This window comes from Populus euphratica, unplaced genomic scaffold (genome assembly GCF_000495115.2).
Source record: "Populus euphratica unplaced genomic scaffold, PopEup_1.0 scaffold379.1, whole genome shotgun sequence".
Taxonomy (NCBI): Eukaryota; Viridiplantae; Streptophyta; class Magnoliopsida; order Malpighiales; family Salicaceae; genus Populus; species Populus euphratica.
The window spans coordinates 249,449-266,486 of NW_011500147.1; the positions used below are offsets into that span (position 1 = coordinate 249,449).

A 17,038-nucleotide genomic window follows, 5' to 3' on the forward strand; every position below is an offset into this window, starting at 1 on the left:
TTCTGATTCTAAAATCCATTCTCTCACCAACATATATGCTATACCCAGAGCGCTGAAAAGGGCTGATTCTCGCCATCTAGGAATAAAGAACCGGTATCTTCAATGAAAGCTATCCATCGCTCACCCCCTCTCTCATCATAACCTATTTCAGATGTACCCGTCGCTCCTGGGAGTTGACTTTCCTTCTGAGGATGGAGAGAAGGCGTTTGAGATGGCGCCGGGCTCCTGCCTAGCTTCCTGAACCCAATCTGAGCTTCCAATGCGAGGTTTGGGAATACTACCTGACGAGTACCCGTTGACTTTCAATGTCGATTTCTATATGTCTACTCCCGCGCATACTCCTTGAATATGAGGCAGTGCCAATTGTTGAAATGCCATCAGATGAAGCAAACTCTGTATCTGTAGATCATGTAATTCCTGCGCCTACTAAAGCCAATAAATATACCAAATCTTACTACCGCTAGCTCCATTAAATCTGCCAGTCTGCATCAGATTATCTCAATGAATAGCCATCATCCCGACTCGAGAGATCATTGTTGTGCTTCTGATGGCGTCGTTTCACTTCACTTGGACACCGAATTTCTAATACATTCTTCACTGATCCAAAAATGGGGCACGAAATAACGGACCTTTTAAACTGGCATCTTATCATTTTACTTTTCTCTTCCTAAGTTTCCGGATTCCTAGTCTAGAACTACAAGAGAAGTTTCCTTCCTCAACTCAATCGAGGACTTCCTAGAGGGTCGATGTAATTGAGCTCGACTGAAAGGAACGAAAGCAAAGAGAATGGAATATGGAATCCGGGCGGGATTGGATTGTTCTGAAGCTCAATCCTATACTTACCTTGAGTGCTGCCTCTCAACAACTGGCCCTAGGCTTTCCTGATAAATACTCCTCTTCTCTTACTAAGTCGAAGCCAGGGATTGTTTAATACTTCTTAACAAGTGGAACACTAACTTTAAGTCGTATTTTTTTTCTACCTTCACCTCACTTCTCGCGACCTTCTCTTAGTTCATCCAGGATCTCAGTCTTCTTTCTCTGCTAGATGTTCAACCGGTGTGGTGTTAAGGTTTGGTCCTTGGTTAAAGAGAGTTGCTCCGCGAACTCTTCTTCGTCCTGCTAAAGCACTACTTCTAGGATTGGTTCTTGTCGCTTCCTTCTTCTTTAGGATTCCAATTCCTTACGCACCAATGGTTCTTTATTTAGGTTGTCATTAGCAGAAGGGTTGCTTCTACTTCTTTCTTCCTAAAAAGCCCTTTACTAGTAGGCTAGCTCTTGCTGCTTTTCCTTTTCTACGAATAGAACCTCTTTTTTTTATTCCTAGCTATGCTTTCAGGACCCCCTTCCTTGGGTCCTTCGTTTCACTGATCAGAATGAGAATAGGCCCTCATGTACCTCAGTTACAGATGCTATGCTTTTGATTAGTCACTTTCAATCCAAATAAGCGTGTACCTCCTGAGCGAGACTAAGCACGAGACAGCACATGCTAGTCTAAAGTCTGCTTTTGAATCGAACTTCTTTTTCCTTGCCGGAGAAAGCTTCTTCATCGATCGTATTATTAGTTGTGTCGAACCGGTACGGTGAAAAAAGAATCTAGTACCTTCCCTCCGAAGTAAACAAAAAAAAAAACCCATTAATTCAATAAACCGATACAAAATTCTTAATTCTTAATCCCTCTCTCAAAGAGAAAAGTGAGCGGAAAAAAAAAACAGTAAAGATGGTAGCTCGCCAATTCATCATCAGCCACAACGACTCCATCTTCGACGTCGATTATGACACCGACGACGGCCTTGAAGTCAGTCTCTCACTCTCGAAAACACAATTCTCTCAATTTAAATCAACAGTAGTGTTTGTTTGATTGTTATGACTAATATTGCAGGATTTTAAGAAGCAGCTTTTCTATCTCACTTCAATCCCTCCTCATCTCCAGAAGGTTTTTGTTCTTTTGTTTGCGTCGTCATCAACACTTGCGTGTGTGTGCTTTTCTTTTTATTGGTGTTTTTTTTTGCAGATCACCGGAGAGGATGATGATCGGGTCGTATCGGACGATTCTGATCTCACTGGCATTTCTAACAAACTCAAATTGATAAAAATCAACGAGGAAGAGAAGGAAGTCAAGGTACAAGAGCTTGCAGTTAGTAGACAAAGTGAAGAGTTTGGGCGGAAAATACGGCCCTATATCAGTCGAGTTCAAATGGTAATTTCAAATTTTGAGGTTTATCTTTTTGTTTTTCTTCATTTGTTTGGTTACTGAAAAAGAGATTTGAGTTTCAAAATGTTTCATTTTATTCTTCCCAATAAAATTAAAAAAGGTATTTTTTTCAATCTGTTCATTCAACAGGAAAATAGCGTGCAATCTATTTTTATTTATTTGTTTGTTTATGATCGATTGTTAAATCACTCGCACACTAGATAGGGATAATTTCCAAGAGAGAGTATTTATTTAGTACTTGGCCTGTTGTTGATACAGTATGAAGACCCAGTGAGGCAGGAGGCAGCACGGAAGACGGTTCCTAGAGAAGAGCTCTAGGAGAAAGCTTTGGTTTCTCTGGCAAAGGTTTTTTTATTTTGTATGGCTTTTTGTTTTTGTTTTTATTTTTATAGTGATGAGGAAGCTAAACATTTGAGTCATTGGCTATAGAATAAATGCAGAATAATGCTAATGGCATTTGATAGACATGTCACAATGAGTGTAGAGGTTTTGTTTCGTTCTCTATCTTTTTGGTCCCTCATTGCTTGTCGAGGCTCAGTCTCTTTTATTATAGGCTCAGTCTCTTTTATATAATAATCATGCAGCTAAAGTCCCTGTCACGGGGTTAAATTTTTTACAATAAAATTCAACTTAATGTTCTAATTTAGTTCCAACTAAACTTAGCCTTGTCTTCTCTTTTCGCTCGTGTTTCCTACAATTATGTGTTTCGCTCACCCAACAAAATTCTCATAATTACCAAGTCGTATAAAAGGAACAAACACAAGCAAGCATGCAAGTTTACAAAAATACCTTTCAACCTTTATTTATTTCATTAACAAAGGATTACACAATACAAGTGTGTGTGCTATGCACAAAATCGCATGCTACATAGCAGAGACTTGACAGCCTATTTATAGACAAGTATGAGTTGTTAGGCTCACCCATAATCCCTATTTTTCAGGCCATAATGGGGCACTTACTTCCCATGATCTCCATGATCCCTCATTTTCGAGGCATAGTGGAGCACTTGCTCTCCCATTAACTTAGTGGCTTACATAGTGGAGCACTTCCTTCCCCACTCAGCTGTCACTTCCTCACATTTTGCCCCCATGATACAGCCATATTCTGCCTATCCGCATGGCAGTCTCACCTGCCTATTCTACTGCGTCAGCTGCTAACTTAGAAGGTCCATCATCTAAGCCCTCACGTCCATACCAAGTCGCAAGCTCAACGACTCGCATAGATCATTGCATGCTGCTTGCCGAATTTGTTTTTGCCTATGCAAGGCTGTCACTGTCCATCGCTGCTGAATTCTAGACAATATGCTTTCATTGGCGCATCCCCACGCCTAGAACCTTAACAATCCCTCTGTTTTGGTTGTCGACCACTTGTGTTTTTTATATTTTGTTTTTTCTATTATAAAATATTATTTATGAACCTGAACTCAGACTCACCTTGATTTCATCACCTTCTTAACCTATAATATTATATATAAAAGTGCATTAGGGTGTCAAAACAGTTAGTTGACATAAAACCCTTCACTGTTTGATTAAATCATTAAAATACCCTTGGACAGCTTTTAGCATAATAAAATTCTCAGTGTAGTTTGTCTCACATTTCATTATTACATGCATTAACTATCCAATCAAATACACCTCAAATACAATCTATAGGCTGTAAACTTGATTAATTGTGCTATCTTAGTATCAAAACAATTTAGAACAGCTATTTGGACCTGTGTTGAACTACAGTTGAACAGAACAAATTAAGTTGGACAGAAGTTTGGTATAAATATGGTATATTCAAAAACATTCTCTCACACGCATCACTCATGGTGGGCGGCCGACTGCAATGGAAATAATATTTAAAGGATTTCTCGCATCGTTGTGGTTATCTTGATGCTCAGTAGAACTATTGGGAGCAGTATATTAGTGGTCGTAGTTTTTTATTTACAGGTTTGTTGGATGGAAAACTTGGAGACCTTGGCTAGTTTTATGATTGTCTTGCAATGCTGACTCGTGTTTTATCCTCGTATTTTTTTTTTTGTTTTCAACTGCAATTTCTTATCTACTCTTATATTTCAATGTGAATTGCAACCACGTCATAATTGGAATAAATAAGAAAGGTGGTTCATGTTGATCAAACTGGTTTAAGCTGTTTTAATAATTTCACCTCTAGAGTTTGCTCTGCTAATATGCCATGGTAATTGGTAATTTTATAAATTTGTTTTAGGAGGGGAACTTTAAACCATCAAAAACCGAACAAGACCATGCTTTCCTGCTGCAGCTGCTTTTCTGGTTCCAACAATCATTCAGGTGTTTTTCATTCCTTTTCTGTTTTTACGTTGGATTTGCCCTTAAAATTAACAAAATACTGCTTAATAAATAGTCACATCTCCCAGCAATAATTACTTGCACAACTTACAAGTAAGTACTCCGAGTAAGGAACTATACTCTGTGTAAATAGACTGTTTTCTTGTGTATGTTATGTTTATAGAATGACACTATTTTCATAGGAAGATCATTTTTAGGACTAGATATCTCATGTTATGAGTAGCACCAGAGGATGGTTCCTCGTTGATGTAACAAACTCTTGAGCAAACATGGAATTTGCTTTTTTTGCTTTATGATGGCAGGAAAGTGTGATTAAATTGATAGGATCTTAATTTCTTGGATATGGCCTTTATTTGCTATATCTTATATCTTATTAAGTTAAATTTTAATCATTCTAAAGTATAAATTTCAGCATCGTACTTATACATCTTATATCTTTAATATCTAAGTGTGTATTTTATTGTATAATTTTACACCCCACATATATTAAAGTCTATATTTAGACCCTAGAACAAATATTGAAAAAAGATTTTTGACATTTTAGCCTAATTGATAATTATAAACTAGTTATAATATCTATTTTTTGAATTTTCAAAATATAAGAAAGTTGCAATTTTTTTAATGAAAACATATTTGAAAATATTTTAGGATTTGGTCGTATGCATGAAAACAAAATATTTTTTTTTTGAAAAGGAAAATTAATTTAAAAGTTTTTTTGAGATTTTTTTAAATATTTTGAATTTTTTTAAAAATATTTTAGAGAAAATTGGGTATTTTAATATCATATTTATATTTTAGAGTGTAAAAATACATCTTGATATTATGCAAAATGAATAAAAAAATATCTAAGAAAATCATAATTTTTTTAAATGATTTTTGAATTTAGTTTTATTTTTTTTAGTCGGACTGGACCTGACTTTGCTATTTAGGCTAACTTAGAACTAGGCTTGCCTAAGTGAGTGAATTATTTGTAGAACATAAACAATAAGTTTACGTACTGCATGCAACTTTACAGTCGCAAACAGTGGAATGAAGTGAGAGGCAACCTTATGGAGGAGAAGAAGATGTTATCACTAGTCTGAAATGAGGTTGGAGGTGATCTGATCATAAAAAAAGAAAGGCTGATGGCGATGTTGGTGGAGAGTTTTGGCTGCTGGAGTTATTGTAAGAAAAAGAAGAAAACTGGAGTTATGGTCTAAGATAGCTCACATCCCTAAGATTACAGTCATTTAAGATATGCAAATTAAATTTGTAATGAGAATAAAATATATATTTTCGTAGTGTTAATTTGTTGTAATTGTTTAAATAATTTTCTCAAATTGATATAAATATATAAAAATGATTGGTTCATTAATTGAAACATGTTTTACTAGTATGGTAATAAGTATTTTTTGGTTACTCCAAAACAAAAACTTTTATAAGAAAATCAACTGTTGAGGTTTCTCAACTAAAATATTAATCTCTTTAAACATCTTTTTAATCTTCATTTATGAAGATGTAATTAATTGAAACTAATAATATTTTATCATTCAAGATCTCCGTGCAAAAATATTTGCTCGATTTTCTTTTATTCATTTTATTTTATTTCATTAAAAACAATCTTTTTTAAAAATAATTTAAAATCAAGTTTGTCTCTTCAATAATATCTATATGTCAATTCAAATCAAAAAAATTCATGAAAACTTAGACTTAAAATAAATAATATCGGAGATAGATAATATACATAATCAATATTGTTTAAAGTAAAACATAACCAAGACAACACTATAATGATACAATATTCACTTTACACATTCTCTCCTTCAATTTATATAAAAAAAATAGTAAATAATGCTTCAATAGTAAAACGTAAAACGTTTACTACGCGTCAATAGTGACATACAGCTGGACACTGTTCATCCCACGTTTTTCACGCGTTTACATTACAGGTAATACTTTATACCAAAAGAGAACGATAATTTGTTTTTTATTTATTTATAATTCAAATTAAACTAATATGACGCAGGACTTGTGTCCAACCGGTACGGTAAAAAAAGAATCCAGTACCTTCCCTCCGAAATAAGCAAAATAAAAATCACATTAATTCAATAAACCGAAACAAAATTCTTAATTCTCAATCTCTCTCTAAGGGAAAAGACAGGAAAAAAAAAAGAGTAAAGATGGTAGCCCGCAAATTCATCATCAGCCACAATGACTCCATCTTCGACGTCGATTATGACACCGACGACGGCCTCGAAGTCAGTCTCGCACTCTCTAAAACACAATTCTCTCGATTTTTATCAACAGTAGTGTTTGTTTCATTGTTATGACGAATATTGCAGGTTCTTAAGATCCAGCTTATCTCTCTCACTTCAATCCCTCCTCATCTCCAGCAGGTTTTTGTGGTTTTGTTTGCTTCGTCATCAACACTTGCATGTGTGTGTGCATTTCTTTTTATTGGTGTTTTTTTTGTAGATCACCGGAGAAGATGATGATCGAGTCGTATCGGACGATTCTGATCTCACTGGCATTTCTAACAAACTCAAATTGATAAAAATCAACGAGGAAGAGAAGGAAGTCAAGGTACAAGAATTAATTGCTGCTGTTGTTGGGCGGCAAAATGAAGAGGAATCAATTCGTGATGTGCCGGGTTTTTTTTCTTATAATTTTTTTTCTTTATGCAATTAATTCAGAATTTTGCTGCTGCGGCTGCTGTTGTTATGCATTTGTGTATTGAAACGGTTTGTTGTGTAGATTCTTGGAGGAGATGACGTGTCGGATGATTCTGATGTCGTTCATGTTTCGAATGAACTCAAAGAATTAACTGTTGCCGATCTGATGAAATCGGATGAGGAGCTTGCGCACATGTTACAGGTTTTTTTATAATTTTTTGTGCTTGTGTTTCAATTTTCGGTTTGTGAGAGTGATTTAAACATTATGTTTATAGGGTCTGTTTGTGTTTAGGCAGAGGAGGAAGCGCTTATGTTGCAAGAGTTTGCAGTGAGTGAACAAAGTGAAGAGTTTGGGCGGCAAATACGGCCCTATATCAGTCAAGTTCAAATGGTAATTTCAAATTTTGAGGTTTATCTTTTTTGTTTTTCTTCATTTGTTTGGTTACTGAAAAAGAGATTTGAGTTTAAAAATGTTTCATTTTGTTCTTCCCAATAAAAGTAAAAAAGGTGTTCTCTTCAATCTGTTCATTCAACAGGAAAATAATGTGCAATCTATTTTTTTTTGTTTTGTTTTGTTTATGATCGATTGTTAAATCACTCGCACGCTAGATAGGGATAATTTCCAAGAGAGTATTTATTTAGTACTTGGCCTGTTATTGATATAGTATGAAGACCCAGTGAGGCAGGAGGCAGCACGGAAGACGGTTCCTAGAGAAGAGCTCGAGGAGAAAGCTTTGGTTTCTCTGGCAAAGGTAATGGCTTTTTGATTTTGTTTTTATTTTTATAGTGATGAGGAAAATAAACATTTGAGTCATTGGCTATAGAATAAATGCAGAATAATGAGCAACAAAAGGTCAACTTGGAAAAAAAAATTATGCTAATGGAATTTGATAGACGTGTCACAATGAGTGTAGAGGTTTTTTTTCGTTCTCTATCTTTTTTGTCCCCTCATTGCTTGTAGAGGCTCAGTCTCGTTTATTAGAGGCTCAGTCTCTTTTATATAATAATCATGCAGCTAAAGTCCCACTATTTTGGTTGTGACCACTTGTGTTTTTTTTTCCCGTTATAGAATATTGTTTGCGGACCTGAACTCAGACTCACCTTAATGTCATCAACTTCTTAATCTATAATATTATATATAAAAGTGCATTAGGGTGTCAAAACAGTTAGTTGACATAAAACCCTTCACTGTTTGATTAAATCACTAAAATACCCTTGGACAGCTTTTAGCATAACAAAATTCTCAGTGTAGTTTATCTCACATTTAATTATTAGATGCATTAACTACCAATCCAATACACCTCAAATACAATCTGTAGGCTCTGAACTTGATTAATTGTGCTATCTTTGTATTACAACAATTTAGAACAGCTATTTGGACCTGTGTTGAACTACAGTTGAACAGAACAAATTAAGTTTGACAGAAGTTTGGTATAAATATGGTATATTAAAAAAAATTCTCTCACACGCATCAATCATGGTGGGCGGCCGACTGCAATGGAAATAATATTTAAAGGATTTCTCGCATCTTTGTGGTTATCTTGATGCTCAGTAGAACTATTGGCAGCAGTATATTAGTGGTTGTAGTTTTTTATTGACAAGTTTGTTGGATGGAGAACTTGGAGACCTTGGCTAGTTTTATGATTGTCTTGCAATGCTGATTCGAGTTTTATCCTCTTATATATTTTTTTATTTTCAACTGCAATTTCTTATCTGCTCTTGTATTTCAATGTGAATTGCAACCACGTCATAATTGGAATAAATAAGAAAGGTGGTTCATGTTGATCAAACTGGTTTAAGGTGTTTTAATAATTTCACCTCTAGGGTTTGCTCTGCTACTATGCCATGGTAATTGGTAATTTTATAAATTTGTTTTAGGAGGGGAACTTTAAACCATCAAAAACCGAACAAGACCATGCTTTCCTGCTGCAGCTGCTTTTCTGGTTCAAACAATCATTCAGGTGTTTTTCATTCCTTTTCTGTTTTTATGTTGGATTTGCCCTTAAAATTAACAAAATACTGCTTAATAAATAGTCACATATCCCAGCAATAAATACTTGCACAACTTACAAGTAAGCACTCCGAGTAAGGAACTATACTCTGTGTAAATAGACTGTTTTCTTTTGTATGTTATGTTTATAGAATGACACTATTTTCATAGGAAGATCATTTTTAGGACTAGATATGTCATGTTATGAGGAGCACCAAAGGATGGTGCCTTGTTGATGCAACAAACTCTTGAGCAAACATAGAATTTGCTTTGTTTGCTTTAGGATGTCAGGAAAGTCTAATTAAATTGATAAGATCTTAATTTCTTGGCCATGGACTTTTTTTGCTAGAAGTTTAGGATGTATTCAGCAAGGAGGAAACAAGCATCAATGATTCCAAAATATGAAGTTTTTGGAAGTATTTAGTGGTTCTGCAACAAAGTTTACTTCTTATAAAAGAGAAGGCTTTCAGTAGTAAGAAAGCAGTGGATGGTTGCTGTTCTTGCTCGACGCTTTTTTGTTTATTTTCCAAAGAAAGCTCTCTCTCTATATATTTTTTAAGTTGGTTGGAATCTTTTGCATCGTTAAGTTTGGTGCTTTTTATGTACACTGCATATATGTGCCAATGGCTGGCCAATTGCTTTACTCTTTATTGTCGTGCTTTTGGCTATGAATCTCGTCTGGTAAGTCAGTTTCTGTAATTCAAATACAACACCCAAATGGCACGATCTCACTTTGGACAGACTATGTTCTGTTAGATCAATATTTTCTGATGTAAAGACTGAACGCAATGATAGAAGTCTACCTGGGTTCTGTGAAGAACAATAAAGTTCTCTGTTATTTTTCTATATTATTACAAATCCAAAGTAGATTAGCACTACCTTTGTTCTACCTGGGTTCTGTGAAGAACAATAAAGTTCTCTGTTATTTTCTATATTATTACAAATCTGAAGTAGCTTAATATAGGGACACTACCTTTGTCTGTTTTCAACGTGTTCTGAATGTAGTAAAGAAATTCTGTGAAAACTTGATCCATTTTCAATGGACTATAAGATAGCTAAACTACCTTTTGTGTCTTGGAATGTATTTGGGCTCAAAATCATGGCTTCCCATACAATACCTTGTGAAACGTGAACTAAAATGAAATACTTTGAAAAGGTTGTTCCCCTTTATTGGGAATCTCTTGTTTTCTGGAAGTCCTCTAATGGGCATGCTTGTGTTCATGCACAGTAATAATGTGGAAGAATTTGTGGGGGCTTCAAATTTTGTTTTATGAAAGAAGTTGGCCATGATGAAAGTCAGTATATGACCATTTCCCATATTGTGTTTGATCAGATCCTGGATTTCACTGATCATGTTTGGACCGAGTGCTTTTCTGAATTACTAGGCAGGTAAGCTTCATTAAAAAAAAAATGATGTCTTCTATTTTCTTCAGAAGCATACCAGAAGAGTAATGATTAAGCTAAACCAGGCTCTTTGTCATGGTAACCGTCATTTACATGTACTCTGTGATGTTATTATACAGATGGATGCATCTTGACCCTTGTGCACCAGTGTTTGACAGACCATTACGATATGAGAAGGGGTAATTTTTTACTTAATCTATGTGATCTACATATATGCACATGGGTGCCTACTGAATGATTTTTCTTCTGCCCTGCTTCAGGATCTTCACTAGTCTATTCTGGCTCGGAACATACTTTGTATACATCTGATTTCATTCTTTCCTCGTAGGTGGAAAAAGAAATTGAACTATGTCATTGCTATTGCAAAAGATGGAGTTTATGACGTCACTAAGCGTTACACAAGGAAGTGGGTTGAGGTAATTTTAACTATTGAAATGCCATTCTTTCATGTTGGTTTTTCCATTTCTTCATGCACAATGTTATGTTCTCTTATGTTGAGTTCTTGACCAAAAGAATTTCTAAATTTGCAGGTTCTATCCCGACGAAACATTACCACAGAGCCTGATTTGTTGGCTACTCTCCATAGCATGACTCGAGAATGCAGAAGAAGCTTTACAACTCAAATTCTTTCTGTACTTGAAGAGCGTGATAAGATTGAATCTGAAGAGCTTGAGAGATCTTTATGTTCCACTAATGATTCTTCAGTCTCTTTGCCTGGTAGACAAAGTGGGAACAAGGAATGGCGCATTGCAAGATCAGAAATTGGTTTTCATGATAATTGTTCTTTGAGTCATACTTCATGTCCCATTCGTGTATGCGTAGATGAGCATGTGACAAAGACCTACAATGCATTTTCCCCTCTCCTTTCTTCTTGTGTTGACCAATCTCTTCCCAAATCAAGAATTATTGAAATACTGAAGATATTCAAAGGAATTTTGGTCGAACTTGGGAATTCGTCCTATAAAACCAGGCGAACTTCCATAAACCCTTTTATACTTCATTTGCTGCCATATTTTGAGGAGTTAATAAATGCTCTGTCATTGAAGAGCGAGATTGACACTGATGGAAAAGTGGACATCTGTTTGGCTGCTGACCCTGTCACCACCTGTTTAGGACTGCCTGTTGTGTTGGATGCATTGGATGATTTGATCAATGTTCTTAACAACTTTGACAACATAAGCAAAGTTTCTCTTTCCTGGCCACTAATAAAGTTGAATAGGATCCATTCAGGTTCTGTTCTTGCAAGTGGCGAGGAACTTCCTTTTGGAATTGTGAGTAGTATCCTGTTTCTCTAATTGTCATACATAAGTTTACTTTCGTTGCTCATATGTAGGAATTCTCCCAAAAGTTCCTTTATCATTCCACTTTTAACACAATTTCAGGCCACATCAGCATTTGATGGACTTCGCACGTCTAAATGGGAAGAACCAGATGGAGCGAGAGGTAATGTACATCATATTAGAAAATCTTGTGATGTTGAACTATTAATGTTTGATACAGATCCTTCCATTCTGTGCTCTCAATGTACTGTGCTTGGTGTTGTCTTGTTGAATTGAAAAAATATGAAAATGGCACGTGTTTTGTTGGCGATCATAGACTTTAAGCCAGAGTAACCATGGTTGCAGATTTGGTCTGTTGAACGAATCTGAAAAATCAAGCCTGGAATCTAGATGCCCAAGTTAAATTTTCTTGCATTTCTCAGTTGTTTCTTTGTACTTGGCATGAAACAAATGTTGGATTAATGTTGATGATCCTGTTGAACATATCTGATGTATTTTAACAATGCCTCTCGTAGGTTGCTGGATTGTTTATAAACTATCAGACAACCAGATGCACAAACTAGTGGCATATGATATAATGTCAGCTAATGATGCCCCAGAGAGAGACCCTATGGACTGGTAATATTCTATTAACAACCATCTGGCGCCATGTGAACGATTTCTCTCTGCATTTATTTCATAGTTCTCACAACTACATGTTTGTCGCAAATTTATATGTTATTCGCTTTCATGATTTCTGGTTGTTTTCTTAACAGGGTTGTCGAGGGTAGTCATGATGGTGGTTCTAGCTGGCGTATTCTGGATAAACAAACTTCTCAGATGTTCAAAGATCGTTTTCAGCGTAAATCATTTAAGATTAATTCAGATAGTGTCCCATGCAACGCTTTCAGGTAAATCCTGTTGATCCAAACCAATTTACATGCACTCCACATTTTAGTTCCTCGTGATCGTTGATCTAACAAGTTATAACATGACAGATTCCAATTTCTGGCTGCCAGAGACGTTCAATCAAATTCACGCCTACAATTGGGTAGCATAGATCTGTATGCAAGCAGCAATTAAGTTGTATAAGAGAGATTCCAATGTGCTGACACTCTGTTCCAGACTTTGATGCTATTGTATAACTTACTTGGTAGTAAATATTTGTCCATGGAGGCAAGCAATCACACAATTCTTTGCCATATGGGCACACCGTATTTAGTCAATATGTATTCATAATGGCCCAGTGTTGGTGGTTCAATGACAGCAAATTTCTGTCTTGCCCAGACATACCTGAAATGTTTGAATATGTAGGACATGGAGGTGATTATTTTCAGTTTGGTTTTTATAAAAAAAGTAACCAAATTGGTTTTTCAAAATAAAAATATCAAAACTATTTAAAGTGACCGGTTTTGGTTCAGTTATATTGAAAAAAAACTGGTTTAAATTGTTTGGCTTGGTTTTTTCTGATTTAGGTTGGGTTTGGTTTAATTATTTTTATTTTAGGTTTATAAAATTAAAATCAAACTGGTGTGTAGTTTAAAAAAATTAATTAAAATTTTTTTTTTATGGTTTAATTTTTTAATTATTTTTTTCTGGTTTTTTTAATATAATTGATTTTTCTGTGTTTTCACTCACTCCTCTATCCTATCTTAGATGGCCATGGACAATTTATCATTAAACAAAAAAAAAGAAAGGGAGCCATGTGCAGCCCGTGTCCCATAAAGTGCAGCTAGCAATTCAAAAGGAGTAGCTTTAGCACATTGATCATGCACTTCGTCAAGCCATTTCTTGATTGCTGAATCAGATAACTTGAACGTGTCTGTGACCATTTTCACCGAGGGAGTTTCTGCACTGCCCTTAGTTGCATAGTAATTGTGTGGTTTGGTGCTATTATTAGGATCTTGTTGGTGATGGAGGGTGGTTGAGCTGAACAGGGGTGGGTGCTCAATGGGCTCCTGGCGGTGACTCTCAATCCAGGATTTGAAGAGTATAGTTATGGAAGTTGGGTCTGGATTCATGTGTGAACAACTTAGCCCAAAAGCTACACCTCCTCCTTCAAATTCGTTTACCTGGAGATCCATAGGTGAGAAATTAGTTTAAGCCATCTCCAGAGTTGGAGGTAAGCAGATATACATGAAATCAAACGTGAAAAATAGGAGAATTAAACTATATATTTGACGTATCTTGTTCATGTAAACCAGACTCATACGTTGTATGAATTTACTTCTACATTAACCAATAATTAATGCATGAACTAATTAAATGGACCAGTTTCATTTAATAATTTTTCAAGGAGGACAGCATGCTAAATCCGAACAAGAACCAGGAAGATAACCTAGCTTAGCAGAAGTTGCAGGTTAATCCAATCTTGAGTTGTTTTACAACTGTCGGTAGATTAAGAGTTTTTTCCTTTTTTATTTTTCATTTCAAAAAAATTATTTTTAAAAAATTATTTTTTTAATATTTTTGAGTCGTTTTTATGTTCTAATATCAAAAATAAATCTAAAAAAAATATTATTTTAATACATTTCTAAAATTAAAATTAAATATTATAAAAAATATCACCATCACAATATCAAATAAAATTTAAAATTAAATGATAATTAACTCACAACTAGATCAAAACTCAAATAATTTTTTTAAAATAATATCATTTTAATAATTAATAATTTAGATTAATTTAATCAAATCGAATGACTTTATATTTATAAAAAAGTAAAAGGTTATTGTATGTGAAAAATCAACAAGCACATGCCTAAGTGTTTAGATTTGTTTTTCCTTAAAAACAATGTTCATCAATTCCTACATAGAACATGGTTTTTAGATTCGAATGAGACATGGCACGGAAACGGAGCAACCCAAGTGAAAACTTCAGCAAGTAAGAAAATCACAGGGAAAAAAAAACCCGAATTCGAAAGGGTGACCATGTACTAGGTTCCTAGGTAATTTCCTCTCAAAATGTTAAGGATATATTTAAAAATACGATAATGGTTGTTTCTTAAATAATTTTTTAATATTAAAATATATATTAATAATATTTTTTTATTTTATAAAAATTATTTTTAATACCAACACATTAAAACAATCCAAAACATATAAACTATTTTAAATCTTTTATCTTGGAATCATCAGCTGATCTTAGCCATTCATCCATGGTGGCCTCAACTTTTGCTCTCAAAACCCTAACACCAGCATCATTGCACTTCACTAACCAATTACCCGCCCCCCCTCCGGTCAACTGACCCGTAACTTGTGGGTACGAACAAAGAACCTCTGACCAAGCAATCCTTGAAGGATCTACGTCAAAAATCCCAAATGGGTTTTTCTTGTAGTACTAGAAACTTGTGCAAATGTAGACATGCTACGCCTATGGGATTTCCACAATCCCTTCATTTTTTTGCCACCCTTTGGGATATGACACAATTTATGAAATTGTTTAATTATGTTTAATTAAAATATTAAAAAACCTAACAAAAAAAAAAAAGCAAAGTAGTTTACCACTTCTAATTCACTCTTTTTAATTTTTTTAAAACCCATAAAAGATTACCATTTTGATTTCAATTCTTAGCTTTCACTAAATATTTGACTCGTGTTTTGCCATGGGTTAGATATTTTTTTTCTTAACAAAAAAATTATATATAGACTTTTTTTAACTTTTAACATGTTTTTGAATTAAAAAACTTATACATGTAATCAAACAAATTAAGAATTATGTATGTTAATAAGTAAAAACAAATCATAAATAATGACTAAAAATAAAACTAAAAAAAAATCAAAAGATAGGTATAGATCATGATAGTTAAATTCATAAGACGTAACATTTACGTGGTTATGTTTGCTAAATTTTTTAATTAAAATAATTTTTTATTTTCCCTTTAAATTTTCTTTAGTTTTTTTAGAGTGAACCCGATCTATCAACTTAATGGAGTTTAATATTTTTCCCCTTAAATTTATAATAAAGCTAAAAAAATAAACAATATTGTTTATAGTAAAACATAAGCAAGTGAACAGTGTAACGATACAATATTCACCTTATATATTTTCTCGTTAAATTTATATAAAAAAATAGTAAATAATGCCTCGATAGTAAAACATTTACTATGCGCCAACAGTACTAGATGTCATGCCCCTGCGATACCACGGGCTTGTGGCATGTTTATGCGTTGCTTTGAGTTTGGAAAAAATCATAAAAAAATAAAAAAAAAATATATGGAAAAAAATTATTGCAATCCACAATATTTTCAAGGAAAAAAATACAAAACTAAATTCCCAACCTGTGTAATATTAAAAAAAAAAACTAAAATCAACAAAGATAATTTTGGAAAAAATATAACAAAAAAAACAAAAGGAAAAAAAACCATGCAGGGAAATACCGTAGCAATTTATAATGTTTCATGAGGAAATCTATAGTTGTAATTCTCAACCAGCTCAATAATAAAAATAATAAAATCTATAAAGATAATTTAAAAAAAAAACATAAAAAAATAAATCATGTGGGGAAATACTGTAACAATTCATTGTGTTTTAAAGAAAAAAATTATAAAGCTAAATTCTCAACCAGCTCAATATTAAAAAAATAAATTTGACAAAACATCTATGAAAAAAAACAAAAAAAATGAAAAAAGAAGAAGATAATTTTGGGGAAAAAAGGGGAAAAAGGAAACTAAAAGATGTGGGGGAGGTTAAAGTTAAATTCTTAACTAACTCAATATTAAAAAAAATCAACAAAGATAATTTTGAAAAAAAAACATGTGAGGAAACACTATAGCAAAACAAAAATCATTTAAGGAAATATTGTAATAATTTAGAATATTTTTTTTAAAAAAAACTCCAAAATAAAATTCTCAACTAGTTAAATATATAAAAAAAAAATCAACAAAAACTATTTTAGAAGGAAAAAAAAGAAAATTCATAAGAAGAAAATTCATAAAAAAAACCATGTAAAGAAATATTATAATAATCTATAAAAAAACATACAGAATTAAATTTTCAATTAATTCAATATTAAAAAAAAATAATAAAAAAATTTTAAAAAAAATATAAAAATAAAAGATAACCTTGAAAAAAGCATGTAAATTCCAGAAAAATGAAAAAAAAAAGTAACGTGAGTACTTTCTTATATTGAATGTGTTAAAGTCCATTTCGAATGGTGATAGTCTAGGAAGTTGATCTGCGAAGCGCCGATTGGGTTTTGGTTTTGCATGGTA

The 17,038-nt window shown here is 33.6% G+C and overlaps 1 protein-coding gene across 1 annotated transcript; it reads left to right on the forward strand.

Annotated features, from left to right (window-relative positions):
- The first annotated feature begins 1,387 nt into the window (after positions 1-1,387).
- On the forward strand, positions 1,388-13,133 carry LOC105110816 (peptide-N(4)-(N-acetyl-beta-glucosaminyl)asparagine amidase-like). The gene is made up of 20 exons (XM_011005980.1): positions 1,388-1,795; positions 1,880-1,933; positions 2,012-2,197; positions 2,471-2,523; positions 6,557-6,761; positions 6,846-6,899; positions 6,979-7,146; positions 7,258-7,377; positions 7,468-7,566; positions 7,841-7,927; positions 9,054-9,208; positions 9,753-9,846; positions 10,499-10,554; positions 10,689-10,748; positions 10,898-10,985; positions 11,100-11,840; positions 11,952-12,012; positions 12,365-12,467; positions 12,605-12,739; positions 12,827-13,133. The coding sequence occupies exons 1-20, from the start codon at positions 1,718-1,720 to the stop codon at positions 12,909-12,911; spliced, it is 2,682 nt and encodes an 893-aa protein (XP_011004282.1). The 5' UTR covers positions 1,388-1,717; the 3' UTR covers positions 12,912-13,133.
- The last annotated feature ends 3,905 nt before the right edge of the window (positions 13,134-17,038 follow it).

What these genes read in the sequence shown, in the direction of transcription:
- LOC105110816 (XM_011005980.1), top strand. Translation starts at nt 1,718, where the DNA reads ATGGTAGCTCGCCAATTCATCATCAGCCACAACGACTCCATCTTCGAC. An exon ending in TCCCTCCTCATCTCCAGCAG is followed by an intron (nt 6,900 to 6,978) that starts GTTTTTGTGGTT and finishes TTTTTTTTGTAG; the next exon opens with ATCACCGGAGAAGATGATGA. An exon ending in TTTTCTGAATTACTAGGCAG is followed by an intron (nt 10,555 to 10,688) that starts GTAAGCTTCATT and finishes GTTATTATACAG; the next exon opens with ATGGATGCATCTTGACCCTT.